Source organism: Pituophis catenifer, unplaced genomic scaffold, assembly GCF_029215685.1.
Source record: "Pituophis catenifer annectens isolate HBS135680 unplaced genomic scaffold, rPitCat1.0.hap2 SCAF_6, whole genome shotgun sequence".
Classification (NCBI taxonomy): Eukaryota; Metazoa; Chordata; class Lepidosauria; order Squamata; family Colubridae; genus Pituophis; species Pituophis catenifer.
This window is the reverse complement of record NW_027256886.1, coordinates 61418665-61443759: the sequence shown is the minus strand read 5'-3', so window position 1 is coordinate 61443759 and position 25095 is coordinate 61418665. Positions and strand designations below refer to the sequence as shown.

Genomic DNA, 25095 nt, shown 5'->3' with positions numbered 1-25095 from the left:
TAGACCCTAGAGATGGCTATTTTTTTTACTTAAAGACTGTAAAATGTTGCAAAACATTATAACAATAAAAATAACGAAGGACCTTTGAATAATGGGGTTGGAAATTAGTAGCTACAACAACAACAGGGTCAGTAATGATGTCTGCTTCAATAGATAGACTATGTCTGAAAGATATTATTGAAGAAATGACAGATCTATAACACATTTTATTTGACAAGGTAGAGATGGTATTAAAAGTGAATTTACAACCAACAGGCCAAGAAAATTAGAAAATGATGTTTCATTGGACCTACTAAAAGGTTTCAAAATTTAAAATGACCAGCCAAAATAAAAATGACCAGCCAAGAGTGTCACCTGACTATTTTTTTCTTACTGAATTTACAAAAGAATCTTACAATTTACAAAAGATTTACAAAAGAACCCTAACCTTAACCTTAATCCTGAAGAACTCTGTGGGACAAAGAAAAAAATTAAAGAAAAATCAAATTCTAAAACAGTATTTGAATGAACTAAACCTTAAGGCTGTTAGAAATAAAAGGATGGAATATAAGGTTGTTTTTTTTATCAAGATTAAAATATGCATTATTTCTGGCAATCATTTATGGACTTTCTGCTGACAGGTCTGAAAAGATGGTATTTTATGGATTTGTTTATTGGTAAGAGGATGGAATAGGGATGAAGAGATAAAAAGGTAATTTAGAGAGGGTGAAGAGCCACTAAACTGGTTTATACTTGTGAAGGTTGGACATCATTTCTTTATATATTTCTTTTTCTTTATTATATTCTTTTCTTTCCTCTTTTTCTTCCACTTTTTCCTTCTTACTATTCTTTTTAAAGTTTAGTTTGTCTATATATATTCAAAGTTACAATGACAGTGGAAAAAAGTTACTTATGACCATTTTTCACACATGACTATTTCAGCATCCCCACAATCATATAATCAAAATTCAGCCACTTAGCAACTGGCAGGTATATGTGACAGTTGCAATGTCTCCAGTTACGTTATCACCTTTTACAACCTTCTGACAAGTAAAGTCAATGGAGAAGTAAAATTCACTTAACAACTGTGTTACTAACTTAAGAACTGTAATGATTCACTTAACAACTGTGGCAAAAAAGGTTATAAAATGGGGCAAAACTCCCTTAACAACTGTCTTCCTCAGCAACAGAAACTTTGAGCTCAACTGTGGTCTACAAGAACTACCTGTATTGTGAATAGCCAAAGCCTTTTGGTATGCCCCAGGCTGCAGAAAATAAAGTTTCCACTCATCCCAGCCAAAGACACCAGACACCAACACATAGAATACCACTTGCACGATGTGAAGCCAGCCATGGGTAGTGCATTCAAAAAGCCAGTTAAACAAACCATACTTTAGCGGGATGCATGAACCAGAATTTTCCTTAATAATTGGCGACAACTCCAGAGATATTGAGAGTCCGCCTCTTCACTTCTTGGAGTGCCAAGTTGGGTCTAGGTCAACTCATCGCACCCAATTTGCAGTGGCCAATTCATTGCGGCCAACTCATCCCAGGACAACTGGATGTGAGACAAGAGTTACACTTCTATGGAAGGAATGGTGGAACAGAATCATTGAAGAAAGGATAATAAAGGAGGCACAAAATGATATGTGAATGACAAAATGTTTTAATTATTTTAAATAATTAAAGTGGAATTGCTGAATTGTCCTGTGCTGAGATGTCTTGTGATGAATTGGCCATTGTGAATTGGCTGCAGCGAACTGATGAAGGCAAGGTGGCCCTGGCGACTTAGTTGCTGCAAGTTGTCCCATTTTGCCCCGGAGTTGCGTCCTGGGCTTCTAGCCCCGATACTTCTGGGTGTTACGGAACTGCCCCCGGGAGAGCTCCCGGGCTGCCCGTCGGGCCTTTCCACTCTAAGCAAAAGCAGCGCGGGCAACGGAGTCTTTGCCTTCCGCGGCTAAATTAAGAGGATTGGCTATCGAGAAGAGGGGGCGGAGTGCCGGGCGCGAAGTCCCCTGAATAGCGGCCCAGCGAGCTTAAGCGCGGACGGAGGTGGATTGCCCGCCTGGGCCGGGCCTCCATGAACTTGCTGGAGGAGCGGCGGCGAAGCCGGCCGGAGGACTTCTGCGCCCCTCAGCCCGAGCGCGTAAGTCCATCCCGCTCGGCGTTTTAGGACTGCGCAAGCCAGCGCCGTTGCCAGGCCAGCCGCCCGACCTGCCTGAAAAAAACGGGTGGCAGTGACACTGAACATGCGCTGTCGAGTCCCTGACGCTACAACGACCCGTCCTTTCAGCCGCTTTGCCCTCACTTGACTGCGCCTTCTCTCTTTTGCAAAGCGCTGGAGGAACGGTGGTGCTGAAAGCAAGCCGGCTGCACGTTGACGGGTTGCCCTCCTAAATTTGGCCGACGGGAGACGAAGAGGAAAGAACTGCGGGGAAAGGAATATGATGGGAAAAGGGAAATAAAATTCATGGGGTGGGGTGGGGGGGCCGCTCGCTTCCGCCTTAATCCAAACTTTTACTGTAGCTGCGGTTGGATTTCAGAAGGGTGACAAGACGTTCTTGGCAAGTTAACTTCTCTCCCTCCTCCTCCTCTTTATCATGCACTTCTTCTTAAAGTCGTAATGCATCGCGTCGTATCTTGAATTGGTCTTAATCCAAAGTAACAGTGGGTCTGGCTTGCAGATCTGACCAGCTGGAATATTTCAGCCCTTTCTTTCTTTCTTTCTTTCTTTCTTTCTTTCTTTCTTTCTTTCTTTCTTTCTTTCTTTCTTTCTTTCTTTCTTTCTTTCTTTCTTTCTTTCTTTTCTTCTCAGACTTCTCCGTTGTTTCATAACCGGCTCCTGTGGGGTGGGTTGCTGTTCCTTGGGAGAATTTTATGTGGTTCTTTTCCTCTGTTTTAAATATGACCTCGTCCTTCGATTGCGAATGACCTCTGATGAGGTTAAGGAGAAGAGGAGAAGTTGGGAACAGTTTAGAGGGCACAGGGCTCAAAAAGTGTTGTGGTTGCTTTCTTGTCTCCCTCATTCCTGAGATTTTCCTTTAGATTCACAGGAGAGAAGCAGGTTAGGAGAACCCAGACATGCACCCCCAATGTACCAAAATGTGGCAGTGAATCTCCTCAGAGGTCTCCTGATCCCCATTTTGAGCCTCAGACACTAGAGGATGAGCTTAGCTGGAGAACTCTGGTAGCCTAATGCAAACCAGGAAATAATAATTAAAATACGGTAATACATTATTTTGCTGGAAGGGGATCAGATCAGCATTGAGTTTCTTGTTGATTGAAAAGAAAGCAAATCATTTTGGGCTACTCAAATTTCCTTGCTGTAGCTAGTGCTGCTCAGCATGAGGTCTATGTGCAATTTGGCATTTTGAGGGAGGCTACCAGATCCAGGCTGCCAAAATTGTAGTGATCGCTAGCCATGGGAACCAGAATTACCCCACATACTGGTTTCACAACCAGTAAGACAAATGCAGACTTTAATTAAAACTCTTAATATAGTACAGCTTTCTCTACTCAATCTTCATATTTTCTAGATTCATTGGAGTACAGCTCCTAGAATCCCAAGCCAACTGATAAAGAATATTGGGAATTGTAGCCCACCATATCTGGACAATACTACATAGGGAAAATTTTCCCAATATTCCATATTTTCTCAAAAGAGAGCAAGAGAGAGAGAGAGCGCTAAAAATGCAATTGAAAAAAGACATTTCTTAGACTTTTATCATGAAAGCTAATAATAGCTGTTTGCAAATATAAGATCGGTAAGAGTATATTCTAAGTTCTGCTCCAAGCTTTTTCTTCTGACCCTTGTGAATTCCAAAGCAATTATTTTAAAACTCAGGTCTGGGCCATAAACTTCAGCCTCATGGACCAGTTCTAGTATTTGTAAATCTAAAGTATCTTTGACAGATACTTTTAGTGCTTCTTCAAAATCTTCAAACGATTCTACATCACCTTCCTTTCCTGGAGGGTCCTCTCATCCATCAGGCTGTGCCACTCTTGCAAGAAAATAGCAGATTCTGACAAGGAAATTTCATGAGCTGTCATGGAAGGGAGAATGGAGAAAGATGTAGCAGCTTGTATATACATAAATGTCAGAAACCATCACTCAGTTATAAATTTACACCGCAGATGCTACTGGCATAACTCTTTGCTGGTTCAGAAGTACAGAATCAGGTGGAAAGCTAAAAGGATGGGGAGAGGCAGAATAGATTGTGTGCACTTAAAAATATTGCCTGGGGCTGGAAAAATATCCAGGTAGCTGGCATCTAAGATTTTTGTTTGTAATTTGAAACATTAAACTATAAAATCACCTTCCTCTCTTATCCCGAGAACAGGATGGTGGAGAAATATAATGGTATGTGGGAATAACCTTGGGAAACAGAGGAGGACCCACAAGTTAGGCAATATTCTGATAAGAGGCAGGTCAGTGCAAGTAGTCCTCAACTTACAACAGTTCATTTATTGACCAAAGTTACAATGGCACTGAAAAAGTGACTCCTGACCATTTTTCACACTTATTGCAGCATCCCCATGGTCATGTGATCAATATTCTGATGCTTGGCAACTGACCCATATTTATTATGTTTGCAGTGTTCCAGGATTATGTAATCCCCTTTTTTGACCTGACAAACAAAGTCAATGAGCATTCACTTAACAACCATGTTAATAACTTAAGAACGGCAATGATTTATTTAATAAGTGTGGCAAGAAAGGTTGTAAAATGGGGCAAAAATTCACTTAACCAATGACTCACTTAGCAAAAGAAATGTGGTTGTAAATCGAGGACTACATGTACACAGATGGGGAGAACACATGAGAAGCATTTCAGAAGGGACCCTCCCTGGATTTCTGTAAACTAAAAGGAGAGAAAGGGAGAATTACTTTCAGCCTGGCAAGATTCTGCTCTATAGTAGTAACTGTGAGAAGGATCTTGAAGTCCTAGTGGACAATCAGTTAAATATGAGCCAGCAGTGTACTGCAGCTGCCCAAAAAGCCTATGCAGTCCTAGACTGCATTAACAGGATATAATCAAGATCACATGAAGTGTTAGCACCACTTTATAATACCTTGGTAAGATCACCCTTGGAATACTGCATCCAGTTTTAGTTGCCACAATATAAAAAAGATGTTGAGGCTCTGGAAAGAGCAACAAAGATGATTCGGGACTGGAATCTAAAAACATGAAGAATGGTTACAGGAATTGGTATGTCTAGTTTAATGAAAAGAAGGACTAGGGGTGACATGATAGTAGTGTTCCAATATCTAAGGGGCTGTCACAAAGAAGAGGGAGTCAAGCTATTCTCCAAAGCACCTGAAGGCAGGACAAGAAGCAATGGATGGAAACTAATCAAGGAGAGAAGCGTCCTAGAACTAAGGAGAAATTTCTTGATAGAACAATTAATCAGTGGAACAGCTTCCTGCAGAAGTGCTCCAACACTGGACAAATGGCTGTCCAGTCTCAAATGGAGACTTTTAAGAATAGACTGGCCAGCCATTTGTCTGAAGTGGTATAGGGTTTCCTTCTTGAGCAAGGGGTTAGACTAGATTTACAAGGTCCATTCCAACTCTGTTACTCTGTTATTCTTATCTGGAATACCTGACAGAGCTGCCATCAATTCTACAAGACTGAAAGTATTTCTCCTCTCCTCTATTTTTAGTTCCCAAGAAACTAGGGAAGGTCCCTTCATAAACGCTTATCATGCTTATCACCTACCTGCAGACTGAACCATCTCTTACCAGGCTGTTTCCTTGTCCGTGGATCTTCCTTCTCTCTCCCAAGGTCACACCTACACGCCATTACAGGAGGAGAAGACAGGCAGTACAATTTTGTAAGAGCCTTGGTGGCGCAGCAGATTAAAGTGCTGTTAAGTAGCACCAGCTGCCTGCAGTTACTGCAAGTTCAAATCTCACCAGGCTCAAGGTTGACTCAGCCTTCCATCCTTCCGAGGTAGGTAAAATGAGGACCCGGATTGTGGGGGCAATAAGCTGATTTTGTATAAAAAGGAACACTGCTTAGGGGGCCCCGAAAGCCCTACTAAGCAAGTATATACAAAAGTATGAAGGCACTGTAAGCCGCCCTGAGTCTCCGGAGAAGGGCGGCATATAAATTGAACCAATCAATCAATCAATCAATCAATGAATCAATCTATTTATAAAGGCATTTAGAAGCCTGAGGAGGTGGAGTACTACACTCCTTGGTAATAATATTCATTGCATTCTCCTATGCTAATGTGTTTTTCCCTCATAGCTAAGGAGAAACCTACAGTACAATGAGAACTGTCCTAAATGTCATCCCTTAAAAGTCAACAGCAGTTGGCCATCTTTTTTTTTTTTTTTTTTGTAAGCAAAACATCTACCTGAAAATATCATTTCATTTTTAAAATAAAACTTGGCTTCATATTTCTAAGAATTCAATTGTTCGATATTACCTTTTCTTTTAGCCCTCTAGTGTTAATAATTAAACAGTGCTGAGCCTAGACCTTTGGCGATTTCATAGTACTTTTATTATAGGAGGGGAAAAAAACTCTCGTAAAGAGATTTGTAACGGGGTGGGGGGGGGTTTACAGGAAAAATCTATTTTTAAGAGACTTGAAATGTAATTCAGAATTCAAATGCAGGAGCAAACTTATGACAGGAAAGTGAAATCACTAGTGACTTGTTATATGCTAATGTTGCGAACGGTGATGCCCCTATATCTTTTTCCTGAAGTGTTTTCCAGTGAGCTTTATAATGTAATTAAACCTATCAGTGCAATGGCATGTGCTTGTTAAAAGAGCCACCTTTGGTACTTAATTGTAGTTAGCCATCATTTGCTTTATTAAAAGTACATTTGCAAATATATAACAAGGCAGGCAAATCCCCCAGGAACTTAACCCACTATCTTCAAAACCCACACACAGCTCTAACCTACCCTTTGGCTGAAAAGGGCTGGACATGTTTCCCCTCTAGAGCCTATTAAAACTACTCTGTTAAGTGACCAGAGGCTGTTAACACATTAATGACATTAGTTGCTTCTTTTCCTTCAGGGACTTTATACAAAGCCTTTTCCCTCCTCTCCCTTTTTTTTTTTTGGGGGGGGGGTGGAGAGGGCTGACACTAATAGCATTTCTACGGAGGATTGGATTTGTTGGCGCGGTTGATCAGAATAATGCAAGCTAATGCCATCCTCATTTTCCTTGTCTGTCTAAAGGCCATCTACTTTAATGCTTTATATTCAGTAGAGTGAGTTTTAATATCACCCTTAAGGGGTGATTGGTCTTATCTGCAGCTTTTGAGATCAGAGATGGTAATTGGTGTCTCCTTTAATTCTTATCCCACTGATATACTTAGCTAAGGAAGTGCTCTCAGCCAAATGAACATGCAGCCATACCAGTCGACAAGCATAAGTTACCTAGCCCAGCCTTCTCTTGATTCAAATTGTATTGCAAAAGATATCACGCTAAGATCAAAGAAAACACGGTGTTTTTTTCCAAGGTTTCTACAAATAACAAGAATAGACAATGTCTGTCAGCAGTTATCAATAACCGAGTATTGAACTTCAGCATATGCTCCATTGTATGCAGCAATATAGAACATTTCCTGGAGTTTAAACAAGGATACATGACTGAGATATTCTAAGCTACCTATTATTGAATCTCAGTGCCCTTGCAGAGCTGAAATTTAACTAAGAACAGTATCAATACCAGATAATCTTTTGTGTTTATTTTTGCCATATTACTATAAAACTATGTTTTATATAAAATCGGGATTAATCATAGAACATTAATTTTATTAATGCATTTGTGTGTGAAATCCATAATACAGGCTCTAGTATGTGCTATGGGGCTAACTCATTAGAAAAAAACTTGCTACACATCCCAATTAAGGCAAAATATGTAGGATAAAACTACTGCCATTTTTCTGAAGCATATACAGTTATATTTCCTCTACAGGTGGTCTTAGACTTGCGACCACAATTGAACCCAAAATTTCCTTTGCTAAGCAAGACAGTTGTTAAATGAGCTGTGTTCTCCCCCTCCTTTTTTTTTTTGCCACAGTTGTTAAACAAATCGCTGCAACTGTTAAATGAATCATGCAGCTGTTAAGTGAATCTGGCTTCTTCCATTGACTTTGTTTGTCCGAAGCCAGTTGGGATGGTTATAAACAGTGATCATATGACCCTGGGACAACACAACTGTTGTAAATACATGCCAGTTGCCAAGTGCTTGAATTTTGAACATGTGACCATGGAGAGGCTACAACTGTCATAAGGGTGAAAACCAGTCATAATTCACTTTTTTTTTTAGTGTTGTTGCAACTTCAGTCAGTCACCAAACAAATGGTTGCAAGTCAAGTATTATGTCTTCTTAGATTTAACTCAATTGTGCATGTTGTCCCAAATTCCTACAGTATTATGGATAAAGCAACCCAGAATGAGAAATTGGGAGTTTACAGAAATTTGTTTTATTTAGTGAAAGTGTTAACTTTTGCTATACCATCTTTTTTTTGGCCTTTGGTTTGTCCTTGGTGGATGTTTCATCCTCAAACCTAATGCCATGTATACCTCCATGCATTGTATATGGAAAAACAGCTGCATTTAAAAGGAAAATTGCACACTCTCCTATAGGAGGACTGTGAAAAGACCACTCATTGTTGGAGAACAGCACTCATTGTCTGAAAATAGTGAGCTTGCTTGCTGTAGCTGATGGTGATAGAAGTTCAAGTACAATCACAAAGGAAACAATGTAACCTTGCTCAACAGGAAAACCACAATAATTATCCTAAATTTTGTTCATATTGAACAGAACATGAGAGGCTGTAAGCAGAATATTAAAAGCAAGAGGGATAATAATATTAAAGGTGCCTTTATGTTGTAGTTTAAAGCTGCAGTTAATATTACCTAAAGCATATGCCTCCAAATGATAAGTTGTTATTCCTTGTGATCATGGTATACATATCATGAAACTCGTGCAATTTCCAAGTTTTATTCTTCTACTGATTGCAGAAAGCAAAAATCCATTTCCTGTTCAGAATGTGTACAGTATGTGTGTGTATGCGCACACACACACACAAAACACACATACCATTAATAATCATATGAGATGCTATTATAATCATTTTAACCTAAACTTTGCTCGATAGCATAATCCTTCCTAATATATTTGGACTTTTCAACTGCAGAAGAATGAGGTTGCCACATTTATGCATCACTTTTATGAAATTCAATGTGAAGGTCTCCATAGCTCTCTGACCCATTGGGCCTTGCCACAGACATGCTAGGTATGAGTTATTAATGCCGTCTCCACAATCAGAATTCTACACAGGTCTGTTTTTTCAGTTCCTCGAGATGTTTCTGATGCCTTCAAATATCAGAATAATTTGGGAGTCTCTATAGAAACTCTGCAGGTTCTGCTTGCATTAGTGTAGCATTCATAACCAGCTACTCTGTATGCTAAATTCCTGTCTCTGATCATAAGTGCTTTAGACCCAAAGCAATAGCCTGGTTTTATTTTTGATAAGAGAAAATTTCTTCTAATGCATAGCAGTAAATCAGTTTTCTCTTTTATCTATCCTTTCATGCATCTTGCTAGTTATGCTGCTTGTACTTGCCTGCTATAGCTTTTAATAAAGGACAAATTCTCCAGGAACAAAGGAGATGGATGTTTTCCCAGTGGAAAGCAGCCTGTCTTCAGAGGGTCTTCTCAGATTTTTATTATTACATTTTGTACACTCTTACTATAATACATATTTTGTTTCTGATTCACTTCCTCTAGATGTATGCTGATTCATTTTCAACAGTAGTCATGCTTCAGCCTTTTTCCCTAGGATATTCTTCTTGCGCTCATCCACTTCTGTTTTAACTTAACAGGATTCTATTCTATTTCATTTCATTTTTGTTTATATACAGATTTTTTAAAACTTGATTTCTATAAAGGTGTATCTTTTGCAAAATAAAGTACTTCTGTTCCAGTGTCCAGTCAACCTGAGACAGGAACCATGAAGCCATTTTCAGAAGATACAGGAAGACTTGATGAAAGTAGAGAGGGAGAGAGAGAACTTTTTTCTCTTGCATCCTACTCAAACCATTTATTATAAAGGTGTATAAAGGTTCAGTTCAGATGTTACTGTGGATGGAACTTTATGGATTTTGTGATCAGCTTCATCCGAACGTGTTCTTACTGCATCTTCCATCTCTGTCCTATTATAAAATAGAAAACTGCAGAAATCAGAATACATCATTTTGATTCCAAAATCCATTATATAATGTAATGTTTTTATTTGTATTTTATGTTCCTTTCTAAATACCTGTTACCTGCATCATAATTCTCCAAAAAGAAAATACCTCTGAATCTTAGATAATTCCTTCAATAAAGAAAAAGAAAGGTGACAACAATCAAACAATAATGTTCTGCAAACCCCAATTTCTCCATCTTGCCAGCCTTAGACTGGAAACTGCATCTGAAATCTTTCTGAATATCACTCAGTCAGATGTATGTTTATTATTTGTATATGTGTATATACATATATGTGTGGGCATATATATCTGACTATAAGCAAGATTAGGAATGTGTGTATTGAATCAATATCTACTGACTAAAATTAACTGCATATATGAAGGAAGCCTGTTTATAAAATAAATCATATGCTGATCATTCTTATATATTAATTTAATTAGCGATTACACTTATACAGATAAAACTAGTAGAAAAAGAAAAATTTAATAGAGAACAGAAAAAAGAAAAAATGAAGAAGTAACTTCCCGCTTGTTACTAGTGTTTTTAAAACAGCTCATCGCCTTTCTTTAATAAGAAAAAATATCTCTTCACTCCATATCTCATCTCCTTATTTATAAACAACTTTAGAAACTCAACATTCAGTTTTAATCAGGAAAAGTCCATTAAGTGTTACCATAAATAACAAAATATCTATTTTAAACTTAATTTTTTAAAAAAGTTAACATTTTTTCTTTTCCTTCTATATCTCATCCCTTATGTTCAAAGAAACCACCAAAACTCCATCATTCAATCATAATTGATGAAAATCCATCAGGGTTTAACACATAACTAGATTAATGTTAATCAAAGATATAAAATAATTAAGATATAAATTAATCAAGATATAAAATACAAAGTATATTAATATCTCTTACCTGAAAACAGATCCTTAAAACCTTTTGGTTTGGTCCTGATCAGCCAAAAGTCCTTTAATGGTTGTAAGTTGTAGCAACCTATCTACTTTACCCTTGATCAAATAAGCCAACTTTATATTCCTTCTCATTATTCCCTGAAATTTTAGTCTTTATTCCCCACAAATAATGCCCTTACTTTCTTTCTTTTACTTTCTTTCTTTCTTTCTCTTCCTTCCTTCCTTTTCTTTCCTTCTTTCTTTCTTTTTATTTTCTTCTCAGAAAAACCTTGAAAATTTTAACTGATCTTTCTTAGAGTTTAATTTATTTTCATGTTTGCTCTTGTTGCAGAAATTTTAATTTTTAACAGGTCTCTTTTGTACATCCATTACAGGATATTCCTCTTCTGGTTTACTATTAAAATGTCCCTTTTAATTGTGGAAGCATGGTCCAATTTTATTTATATAAGCAGTTTATTATCTGCTTGCATATTGTATCATTCTTATAACTTCTCAATTCCAATTCCACATTTAAACTAGTTTCAGTCTTATGAAATAAAACTCATTCCTCTTCCACAAAAATTACAATCCATTTATCTATAATGACAGATATTTTTAAAATTCTTTCTATTATTCCCATATGTCCTTAATTACATCTAATGTTAAAATATTGTGTTCTATTATGGGCAAATAATTTGTGTTTCTTCTTTAAACACAATCCTTAGTTCTTTCTGGTTCCCTCTAGTGTCCAAAACTTCAAGATCCATCTTACATTTTTATTTTTGCAGGGAGTTTTAAATCCTATTTCACATCTATCTGAATCTTTAGACAATTTAAATCTTTCCAAGATCTAATCACTCCTTTTCTGTTTACTCCAAAAAGATATTTTTTTCTGAGCCTTTGAATTCATAAATTACAAATCCTTTCACTATGAATTGAAGGGGATTCACCCAGTGAATACTGTAAAACCTGCTGTTCCAATATTTCAATATTTAAAAAAACAATAAAAATTAATCCCAATAGTTACTAAGAAATGAGGATCGATTTAACATAAAATCCTTAGAGGCTACATTATACTCCTGAGCTTGATGAAATCCCTCAAGTCCCAGTTGTTTGACACACAATCAACCTCAGGAATGTCAGTTCCTGCCATCTAGTCACAAATAGCAAGTGTCCAAAGTACATATGGATGATCTTAGTCTCTCCTTTTCCAGGAGAGATTTCAGTGGTCAGGTCCAATATCTAGCCACCAATTCAGCCATAATGTTTATCTCATTCAGGATGTGTTTACCACTGGAAATACTCTTTTTTGTTTTATTTTTTAGCCTACCAAAGCATCACTCCCAAACCCAAAATTGCATAAGTTTACATGTATACATTCCTTCCCCTTCTAATAGACTCAAAATGAAGGAGAAAAGGATAGAGAAAGAAGGAGAGAAAACAATACTAGGTTAAGAAGGGTAGAGATATTCACACAAAAGAAAAAGGAAATATTATTGGGTATTACCAAAAGGGTTGGAATTCTAGGTAAGAAGCCCCAGACTGGCAACTGTTCATCTATGAACACTTCTAAATTTTGGCCATCTACACCTCTCATCCGTTTCCTCATTTTCACAGCATCTTTTAATTTTATGAAATGACCTTTCTTCAAAATCATAGGTAATTGTTTAGGGGAAAAACTTGCTTCCTTGTTAGGTAAATATGTGTTAAGAGAAGGAGTGGCACAACCTGGGTGTTGGGTCAAAAGAGGAATTAGCCTAGAGTCTCTAATTCCCACAAGCAGTGTTAAGTCCAACCCCACTTAAATTCTCTTAACCCTTATCTAGCATCAAAATAGTGTTGTTGACTAGATTCCTGTGCATATGAGCAATAAATCAGTTTAATTGAAAATTAGTGTGAACTTTTGTGCCTGACAATATGATGTCTATTTTTTTGTATCTTAATACAGAAATATTTTGCAGTCTTCTTATAATAGTGAGATGTATCATTTCTCAAGTAAGAACAATGACCATCGATTGCTCATGGTCATGCAATAATTTTTGGTTGCAATAGAGACAGAATCATGATTTCTCAAGAACCAGCCACTTTGGCCAAGATGCATGTATAACAAGCATATGGGAAAAGCCCTTAGACTTAATTTCTTTTTCTTTTCACAGAAACGAGTGTGCAAAAATTTGGAGACTGTTCCACAGGCAATCAATCCCTGCCATCCATTAAGCAACTGTTTTACGGATTACTGGGCTGTGAAGTGGAATTTGAAGGAGAATGATCTCACTGAATTGTTCAGTCCTCAGATTATGAAGGAGAAACCAAGTTATATGGTATGCTTTATAAGCTGGGATCTATGCTATTAGGTTCACTGTTTTATAACAAAGAGGTCAAATAGTGATTTTTACCTTGTTTTGAGAAATCTGTATATATGTGCTTATTAATCAGATATTTACGGATAATGAAGCCAAAGCTACTGCCCAGCCGTGTCCAAGATGTATTGCTGGTGAATCTGTAAGTATATTAACCCTCTTACTGTGACATAAGATAGGCTTGTTCTTAAATATTAGAGCCATAAAACATAAGGTTAATAAAAAAAACAGCAATTACATTTCTCAGGGATAAAGCATGTAAATAAAAGCAGCAGATTGATTTAGCTTTTTCTTGGTATGCTAGCAGAGTTCAAACTAATATGTTTCCTGCATTAGGTTGAAAATATAGGGAATGCAGGCTCGTTTTTCAAACACACTCTAGAAAGCAGAATTCATTCACCTAAATTAATCTCAATGCAAGTTAAGGCATGTATTACTCTATTCCTGTTTGGAAACATTTGAGATTTACAAAGAGATTTTAGAAGTATTTCTACAACACTGGAGGGGGGGAGAAGTGCATATTATTCTTTGATACCTTCAATCTAAGACATAACTTAATTCAACTACAGTTCTGAGGTTAAGCAGAGTTGCTTTCAACCCAAGGAAGATGATATTCCTCCAAGCCAAAATTCTTAGTGCAAATTTCCAAATACTTTAATATTCCCAGTTGTGGATTTTTTTAAAAAAAAATTAAGACAGTACAATTGGTCAGAGCAAACCTAAGGAAATAAACAATTAAAACAAAGTAAATAAGGGTGTGATTTTTAACTTGTTTTCATTAAACTACACTAACCCTTAGAGTTGAAATCTCCTTTCATATTCCAATACTATGAAAGCCAGTGAAAACAGAATTATTTATGAACAAATTTGATAAATGGGAAAATTAAGTATTAGTAAATGTTTTATTTTGTTTCTATGTAATATTTGAAGTAGGTTCTCCTTCATATAATCCACAGTGATTTCTTGACAAAGGAGGCAATGGTTTTTAATTAAAAGTTGATACGCCTTTTATCTTAGGATAGGTTGGCTGCATTATGTTTCTAACATTCATTAGCCATAAACTTATGAAACATTTGAGAAGCTGAAGTGGTATCTCTTTGCTTAAATACTGTACTTTAAAGAAGGCTTATATCATTTCATGGAACATGTTTTCATAAATAGTAGCTGAGAGAGCTACTACTCTTGTTACCAGAATTGAAAATGGAGTATAGCTACTTTAGTTGTATTCACATTTTGCCTTCCTGGCCCTTCTTTGAAAGAAAGCTGGACATTGTGCATTTAACAAAGCCATTATTAGTTCTTTAAAAGAAAGAAAAAAATACTGCAGATTCAATTCAGAAAACATAGGATTTTTGGAAATTGCATTGGAGTTCACACATTGTGCTAAGATTTAATATGACCTATTTGATTTTAATAGTGAATTATATAGAACCAACCATTGTAGGCTATAAGCTTGCTTTGTATATCCATGTGATAAATTAATCCAACCAACTTGGTTTATTCAGCAATTCATGCTGGATGTCAGTTCAGCCTTTATTTGAATGAACATGTCGAGCTCTAGTTAGTATCTGGCTGCCAGCAACATGATTCTTTTTTTTAGTGTAGTATTTATAACCTTCCAACTTTGACAAAACTGCAAATCTTACTGCAGTACATTTCTTCTCTATCTTTATTGTGATAGAAAACTTATCTGAATAACAAACCTTGCTTTCAATTAATACAATTTGTTTTTCATTACAGGGACACTTTGGTCACATGATGGGTTTATAGAAGATCAAAGGACATTGATACAGAGGATAAGCTCAAGCTTATCAAATTTATGTATGATAAGCTTGAGCTGCTAATATTTTCTCTACTTCTCTTAAAAATTCTTATAGGTGTAAAAAAGAAGTAAATAAGTAATATTTTTAAAAGTATTTTCAGTAGAATCCCAGTTTGATTTGTTTTTTAATATTCTATATTATCTATTGTTTAGAAAAAAAAAAGTTCTCCACTTCTAATACATACGTATCATGTATTACTAGCAGCATATTTTCCTGAATATAAATTCTTAATTGCATTATTTTCACTGGTACATCTTGCATTGAACACCCAAAATGTGTGTTGTTTCTAAATGAATCTTGACAGTAATGGTCAGCAGTAAACATCTGTTTCAAATAGAGATCTATTCTCCCAATCTTAAAACAATATCAAAGAAATTAAATTTTGCTGATTAGCAATATTCTGTGCACTTCCACCAAGTGGAAACTACTTTCTAATACAATCCCACAAATTCTAGGGAAAGGGGGACTGGGGAACTTTAGAATTAACTCACCTGGGGAGCAATAAATTGGGATAGATTCTTGCTGGCTGAATCAATCCTGAGTGACAAAAAACAAAATGTTAAGATAAGAACTATTTCTTTTTTACATGAAATAAAAAATGAGTCAAATGAATTGCTTGCAGTTCTTTGGTTGCTGCAAGTAAACCTTATTTTAATCTGCATATTTGCTGACTATGTCATAAAATGCCCTTGAGGTTCAAATTATTTTAAAATGCAAGATTAAATCAATTACTTTTAAAACAATTTTTAAAAAGTATACATCTGGTACATTTTCATGGATGTATTTGTAATTCAGCATTACAGCAAGAAGACATAGACCTACTTCTAATAACAAAGTTTATGGAAGCACTTTATATTAAAACATTAGGACCTTTTAAAAATAATATATTTTTCTGCTAAGTGAATTAACAAAAATGTATAAATAATGCCAGCACTGTAATGTAATATCAGAATTTAAATAAAAGTTCTGTCATATGATTTTATGTATTTTAGCTGAAATATTTAGCAACTGAAACCTGGTGAATTAAACTACCAATGGTTTATTGCTCCTTCTGACTTTGCAGTTCAATTAAATACTTTTTGCTCGTGATTGTAATATAGTTATGAATAAACTATTAAGAATATAATTAAGGAAAGGGAGTACAATTCTCTTCTGTTCCACCACAAAACAGTTATGCCTTTGCAATCCAGAGACTGAGATATTTCATTTATTCCTTCAGAATGTTATCAACAAAGCAGTTTCCAAATCAGCAGCTTGAAGAGACCTATGACTGCATTCTGATGGACCCTTATCTCTGAAAGAGTCTCAATGAACAAATTGTCAGGGTTCGTCTTCTCTATGTAATACTTTACCTACAAAAGTAAGGATGACCTTCACTCTTACAACCTGCCAGGGAGTTATAAAGCCTTCATTTGGGACGATTGATTCCAAAGCTGCTGATTTAGTTTTAGCATACAGTATTTGTTTATTGTTTAGATATTATTATAATATTTTAATACATATTCTACAAGTTGCCCAGAGTCTAACTGCATTGGACAATAAATACATTAAATGTGTTAGGAGAGACTTCCTTAAATCTCACAGGATTTTTGACAAGTTGCATCCCATCTCACCAGGCCCATCTGATATTGGCAACATTGGCTGTAGTGTAAGACTATTATATAGAATCTAGCATTTTGTAGATTCCATCCATGTAATCATTGCCTTTAAATTTAGGGCTGAAGCTTACATGAATCATTCATTAGATTCTGCATTTTCTTATTCCAACATTATCTCCATATAGATTATGAAACATAGGTGGCAAAGAGGATGACAGGTAAATCTGTCTTCCTTTATGTCTCCCACCACTTACTGGAAAATAAATGTAGGAGTGCCATTCACAAATCTGAAGTTGTTGTTTGTATGTATATTGGAAGACTTCCTAGACTTTTATTCAGTTATATGTATGATTTATTGTATACTTTTTAGTATAACCCAAGGTTGATTTTGCTCTGTAGAAGCAGGTTTTAAACACATGCATGTCATCCTCCATTTATAACTATTTGTTTAGTAACCGAAATTACAATGGTACTGTAAAAAGTGACTTATTCCTGTTTTTCACTCTTACGACCATTGCAGCATTCCCGTGGTCACATGATCAAAATTTGGACACTTGGCAACTGGTATCTATTTGTGGTGGTTGCATGACTTCCCCACCCCTCATGTGCACTCCCTGCGAAAGCAGAGAGTGATCATGTTTATTTTATGCGATTCACTCCAATGAATCCTCAGGTTACGAATTTAATTGGCAGGTTCCATTATATTCATAACTCAAAGACTCTTAGACTTTTTTAAACTAAGAGATCCTAGAATATTTATATTGGCAAGTATTCAGTGGGGAAATACAATTTTATATTGTACATCATACCTTTTAAACCTTACATTGAATAAACATTTGGGATTTTTGCCCTCAAACTAAGTATAAGTTTTGTCTCCAAATCAAATTGGACAAAAATATTATAACCACAGAATTGTTTTGAGAAATGTTAACCACTTTTTCATTTTATAATAGAATAATTAAAAATATAGATACATTGTAATATTTTTTGTATATAAAATCTAAGAATGCTACTTTCCTGAATGTAAAACAAAGAAATTGACACAGCAATTTACATTTTGTTGCATAATTTTAAAACTTTGTATTTAGTAAATTATAATTTATTTTTTTAAGCTGGAGTATTAAATAGCATATTTGCTGTTAAGGCTGACAATTATGTTTTTAAAAGATCTGTTAATGTGTAATAAAAATTTATTTTACCTTTCTAAAATTTATCTTCCAAGTCTGCCCAGGTAAATTGTATTTCATGTTCTCCTTTCATTTATTTCCTCAGAAATAAATAAAATAGAATTTAGAAGACTAGTTTGCTGTGTAATTGAGAACTTGACATTCTTTACATTTGAAAAGTGCTCATCATTAGTGATTTAATAGGAAAATTCTTATGTGAAATTTCAAATATAAGCTATCATATGGTAGAGCTGTCACTTCCAGTTTGTCCCATGATGATGGCTTCCAGTTCAACTATATATGTTGCTTCAATTACTAATATTGAAATGTTTCTGTTACCAAATAGTTTTATTTTGAACAAAGATCACGGTTCCTTAAATGTTTCCATGTATTTATGATCTGATGTAATTCTCATAGATTGTATATTTTGCAATCCAGTTTGACACTTTCTCCTACTGCATGAGTATCTGGTACAGATTGCAGTCACATAAAAGGTGAAATCTATTGATGCAAACCCTGGCCTTTTGCACTTGTGCCATGATGTCAGGCACAAGTAAATAAATGAAACAATTTTCAACGTGATGTCATGTTACCGTGTTTCCCTGATAATAAGACCATGTCTTATATTTTTTAAACCCCCAAATAAATGCTTGGCCTTATTTTCGGGGAGGTCTTATTATTTTGAGGCGCATGCAGCAAGATAAGGCTTCTCTTGCTATCTTACCTGATTTCCAGCTCTGTGTTTAAATATTTTTGGGGAGGGCTTATTTTCGGGGGGAGGCTTATTTTAGGGCATGCGCTCAAAAGCCCGATTGGGCTTATTATCAGGGGATGTCTTATTTTCGGGGAAACAGGGTACTATTCCATCCTTCATTCCCCACCCGTTTGGGATGACTATACACATGTTAATAGGGAGATAACATTTCATGCATCCATTGTGGGTTGTAATCCACAAAAGCGTATGCCAAATTAAGGATGGGAGCTTTTAAAGTGCAAGAAGGATGTCTGCATATTCCCAAACTACTTCTTCTTGAACTCTGGTGAAATATAAACCATGAGAGGATTGCTCTCAGGAAGGCTCAGTAGGACAAAAGATCCCCCCACCACCACCAAATGAGGAAATATTCCTCCCCTGACATGTAAGCATTCATCTATAATGTGAAAAATAGAGACAAGATGATATAGATAGTATATATTCAGCAACTTGCATTTATTCAAAAAGAAAACAAACATTTCAGGGAAATGTAAAAAAAAGGCAGATTTCTGAATCTAACCTTACTTGCAAAGAGGTCTGTTCAAAACTCAAAGCTCAAGTTTCATTACAGACCGCTTGATTCTCAGACTTCTCCAAGTTTGTTTTCATTTCTTAATTTCTTTCTAGACTTTCTCAATCTGCATTCCACAACCTATTTCTTCAGCAATTGACCTATAGAAGAATCCCTGGAGTTCATAGTTTGACCTCAAGGCTCTTTTCCCCCAGAATTTAAGACTTTGTCTTTTTAGTATTCATTACATTACTATATTCTGAATTTGCTTGGTCAATCTACTACTTGGTGGTCCTTTTTCTCTTTTGAAGTAGTATCCCTACCTCACATTTGTGACCAGGTGTGCCTTGTAAAAATACTTTAGCTCCTATTTATCATAACCAAATATTAAATAGTTGCACTTTATAACATACAGTATCACACATTCTACGTTAGATACGCAACAAAAATGAATCAGGCGGATATAACTTTCACTTTAGTTTCAAATTAGGCCTGAATACTTTTTATAGATAAACATCAACAATGAATATATTATTTAAATAAGTAGAATGTGGGAAATGTGGTAGCAAATATCTCAAATATCGTACTATAGTGGATTATATAACAATAACAAAACAAAATAACATAACAGTGTTGGAAGTGACATTGGAGGTCTTCTAGTTCAGGGGTCACCAACCTTTCGAACCTCAGGGACCACTAAATTCATAATTTTAAATCCCGCAGACCACTAATATGATCTACCTAATGACCAGCTGGATGGGCGTGGCAAGGTAGTCATGTGACTGGGTGGGCATAGCCAACTCAATGTCACTCACGTTGAGGGGCGCCTGCCAGCCTCTACTCACTACTCCTCGCCTGCCTGCACAGGCTCCTTAGGGCCCCAATAGGAAGCAGTTGTTGGAGCTAAACAGCTACCATGAAAAAGAGTTGGCAAAACAGCTGGCTCAGTTCAAATTGGATCTGACCGAGAAGGAGGCTCAGCAGAAGCACGTCACTGAGGACTACGAGCATAGGCTTTCCAAGCAGAGGGAAGACCTACAGGAGTGCAAGGCCAGGTACAGGTGCCTGGAAGCTCAGTGGGATGAGATCGTCAGCCAGTTCCAGGCCATGATGCATGAGCCTCCGGCTCTTCGCCACCAGCTGCACTTCCCTCCAGCCTTCGCCCAAAGCCCCGCACCAAGAGGCTGAAACAGACCCCAAGTCGGAATTTCTGCCCCCTTCCGACCTGCACAAAAAGACCCAGAAGGGAGAAACTCTGCAGCAACAAGAATGTTCATTGCACATATCCGGCCCAGGGGCCGTAGTTTGAGGACCCCTGATTTATTGCAATATTAAAAAATGCAAATAATTTTTCTGCAGACCACCAAAATTTTCTCATGGACCACCAGTGGTCCACAGACCACCAGTTGGTGACCGCTGTTCTAGTCCAACTCCCTACTCAAGCAGGAGACCCAATACCATTTCAGACAAATGGTTGTCCAATCTCTTTAAAAGCCTTTAGTGATGAAGTGCGCACAGCCTCTGGAGAGAAGCCATTCCACTGGTTTATTCTTCCAGGCCAGGCAGAAGAGCCAGACCAACATTCAAGGAAAAGGCCTTGACTTTCTTAGCCTGATGTCCTCCCTTCCAGCCCTAAAAAAGGTCAACCAGAAAGAGATCCTTCCATTTTCATCTGCCAATCCGTCCGCCCATATCCCTGCAGATTAAAACCATCAAGAAAAAGCAGTTCAGAGAGCCAGGAGAGGGGCTGATAGCCTCTGACTTGTACAGTCCCAATTCTGCTCAGAGCTTCCACCTGGTACTTTCCCATATATAAATAACTCCCCAGAATTTTCCATATATAAATAACTTTTCCATGGATTAGATATGAAACTATTCTATTCTACTATAACATGGAAAAATTAAGGCTCTGATCCTATATGTACTTACCTGGGAGCCTATTTAACTGAACTCAGCAGGATTTATTTTTGAGTGAAATGTATAACCATACTGCCTTCCTTGGCCCATTACCTTTGATTTAGGAAACATTGCTTGATCCCAATAAGTAAGGTTGGATACTTTAGATAAATGTAGAGTAGTCTGAAAGTGTCAGTTACCAAAGTAATAAGTCAAACAAGGAAGCTGGCATCATATATAATCAAGATACCAGTATATTACTCTATCCCATCTATAGACTGATAAGAACCTGGGCAAAGGTTTCAATAATAGAACAATTTGTGTTCCATCTCTAAGTCTTGGGTTGAAATGAGGATAATATCCCTCCAGTGATATCATCAGAAGTTGCAGCCTCACCACATTTTTCCTTGATGACTAACATTTACAGCATTTATCTATATTAACATTTCACATCTGATTTCTCCATTTTTACCCTTACTGCCATTTAACTTTGTGTTAAGCTTTCTTCACTTTTTTTTTGTCTACTCCAAAACCATTTTTATTTCCATTAGTTCACTCTGAATTTTCTGCGTCCTATTCAAATTTAACTATTTCTTGCTCTCTTTGAACAAATTCTTTACAACGGTCCATTTTCTCTATATACCAATTGCACAATGCATTTTCCTCAACTTCAGTTTGTGCCATAATTACGGTCATACATTTTCTCTTCCATAATACCTTTCCTTCATCGTTCTAAGTAAGCATCTTTACTTTAGCATGACTCCACAAACATAAGTGGCATTTTGTAACAAAATAATTTCATATTATTCCAACCTATGAATTATGAATATTTATATATTACCCAGTTCCTATTATCAGTTTATTATGTGAAGTGCCCATAGCAATCTAGATGGCACTAATTCATACCTTCTGACATGCATTTCTGATAAATATCTTTCATTTATCATTAAACTATACTTTCCCTTTCATACATGGATTCAAGCTTACTTCAAAGATCAGATGATTATCTGGTTCTATTACATATTTGTGATGCCAACATGCTTCTTTTCCTTCCCTTCCCCTCCTACACTTCCTTCACTACCTCATTCCTTTCTTCTATTCAAAGCAATCTTAAAATAATTTGGACTAGCCTCATATAATCCCCTTATTTATAGGCACTTAACACTTATAGGCATGTATAGGCATTTAGGTACTTATTAATAAACATATAACATTCTTTCACGTTTAGAGGGAAATGTTGTGTAATTTCTGTATAAGACAAAGACTAGAAATATGACTCCAAGCTTTCTCTAAACATACAGTATTTAATTAGGGCTAACTTCATACTGAATTGAATTATGTCTTGAAATGTTTTAGTAGTGTTACTTTCTGAATCTGGCTATACATGTATGCATTTCTATTGTTACTAGAGTAGTATAGAAACTACTGCATGGATATTTGCTTGCAATACAGGATGTCATTCATGAGTTATACATAAATGGCAGCTTTACATATTTAAAGGAAACATGAACAGCTTCATATCTGAAGTATGCTTCCCAGGGGGTACCACTACCATTTGATCTATTTTTGATTAAAATGTAAAAATTAAAAATTAAATCAAATGGTAGTATAACTCCTTAGGGAAAACATACTTCAGTTATGAAGTATTCCCTGTAGCAACCTTGAAAATCTTACAGCTGTATTGTCTCATCAGTAGGTGGTCCTTTTATGTCACGCATAATTAAAATGAATGGCTGTTAGAGAGCCCATACTACTGCATACAGATTTATGAAGCTGGAGGCACCTCCATTCAGATGTAAACACAAAGTAACTGTGAGGGATAAACAGCAAGAGGATAGGTATCAGTGAGATATTTCCCTGTGCCATAACAGGAAGGACCAGGTGTAAGTCATAAAACATTATGTACATGTCTAGTAAAAAGAATTTCCTGGAGAAAGATAATAATGCAATTTGATTAAGCTTATACTGCCTTTGCTATGCAATTCAGTTCTGCCTTCTTCAGCTAAAATAGAATAAGAACTTTAAAAGTATGAAGGAATGATCAGTGTCACCATAAATAAAAAAGTTATATTAGATTTACTAGGAAAATGTGCTTTGCAAACTCTACTTGTGCTCATCAGGCTCCATGGATAAGATAGCAAAGTAGGGATTAAGAATGGAACTACAGAATTTGCATTCCGCATTTCACAGATCCAAAGAACCAAATCTCACAAGTGATTTTCTTGCGCAGGGAGTGTGATTTGATTCCTTTAGCAATGTCATTATTTTCTAAGCCATGATATATAGCCGCATGTATATTGTGAGAACTGATATTAAAAAAATCTTGAAAATACAACTACAAATATAGTTTGTGATCCATTGATAAATTCTACTCAGAATGATTCTGCGCTACATAGTAGCCTTAAGTTCTGGTACTTTACTCTGAAGCATGACCATCTACAGCAGTGAGTTGAAGTTCATCTATGATGCCACACATTTATGACATTATTCCATAAATAATGCCAATGTTGTACTATGTCTTATTTCTGTTCTGATGACACAAACAGCTGTATAAATTACATAATTCTTATCCATTGGATGGTGATCTTATGGTGCAAGATGTCATCATGGCTTATACTGTATTGGACAGGTTTGACAGAAGAATCAGCCAAGGGGACTCTTGGCAGCACAGAGCTTTCCCAGGAAGGAGGCAGTGCTTTTAGACAGAAGTCCAGATTAAGAGACTATGTAGTCCCAAACTAAAGGGGAGGGGAAAGAGATTCAAAGTATATCTGTCAGGATATACAAGTAGTCCTCCACTTACAACCATTCATTTAGTGACCGTTTACAATGGAATTTTGTAAAATTTTTAACGGAAATTTTTACGGAAAAAAGTGACTTATGACCATGTTTCACACTTACAATTGTTGCAGTATCTCCATAGTCACATGATCAAAATAGTGGATTAAAATATCTTATGCTTCTATTTAGGCTATTTTAAAAAAATTAATAGTTTTAAAAATGATTTTCCTGAAAATAATGTAGATGAAATCTTTAAAACTAGAGAATTATAAAAAGTATGTTGGAAAACATTAGGGATAATCCAAAATAATGAACATTCATTCATTCATTCATTCATTCATTTATCTGTTTGTTTGTTTGTTTGTTTGTTTGTTGAAGGTATACAGCCACACGTCTTTACTTTGTATCTCTAGGAAACTCACAATATAAAAAATTATAGATATATAGACTTTCATAAAAGCACCAAAATGTACTCAAGACTCTAGAAGACATCTCCCAATCAAAAATGTATACATATTAAGTTCCATTAACAGCCTGGTCTCACTGCCTGGGGTAAAAGCCAGGGCTTTTAAGGCTACCCAGTTGGGGAGATGTACAAATAAACTACCTTGTGCAATGCAAGGCTTTATTGGTAATCACCAGTGCTTTAAATTGTATACAGAATTCCACTGGGAGGCAGGGCAGCTCACAAAGCACAACATTACATTATTCAGTTAAATATATGCTTATATTGGCAGTAGGCTGTTTGGGCAGTATCTTCCCATCCCCACCATTGAAACAAGCTATATAAAAGATAATCATTGGAGCTATGCAGAGAGCACTTTAACTTTGGTTGGATTGTGTTTATCATTAACGTTAATCCAATAGCAAATTTCAGATTCACCCTGCTAGCTGTAGGTCACAGAGACAGCCACATAATCAGTCTGACTCCCTTCTAATAATAAGAGTTCCGGAAGCAGGCATATGATAGCCCTGGATATGGCGATGAAAAGTCAGGATTTTCAAGGAGTTCTGACATACCAAGAGCTGGAAAATATCTTCCTGAACTATCTGAGCAAGCAACCATGGAGGAATTAATTTTTGCAATGTTCTCTTGGAATCGTGCTGCTTTAATCACC

The 25095-nt window shown here is 36.3% G+C and overlaps 1 protein-coding gene across 1 annotated transcript; it reads left to right on the top strand.

The window, feature by feature from the left end:
* The first annotated feature begins 1999 nt into the window (after window positions 1-1999).
* On the top strand, window positions 2000-18167 carry CUNH10orf143 (chromosome unknown C10orf143 homolog). Its single transcript, XM_070945359.1, has 4 exons — window positions 2000-2125; window positions 13245-13409; window positions 13525-13590; window positions 15189-18167. The coding sequence occupies exons 1-4, from the start codon at window positions 2060-2062 to the stop codon at window positions 15216-15218; spliced, it is 327 nt and encodes a 108-aa protein (XP_070801460.1). The 5' UTR covers window positions 2000-2059; the 3' UTR covers window positions 15219-18167.
* The last annotated feature ends 6928 nt before the right edge of the window (window positions 18168-25095 follow it).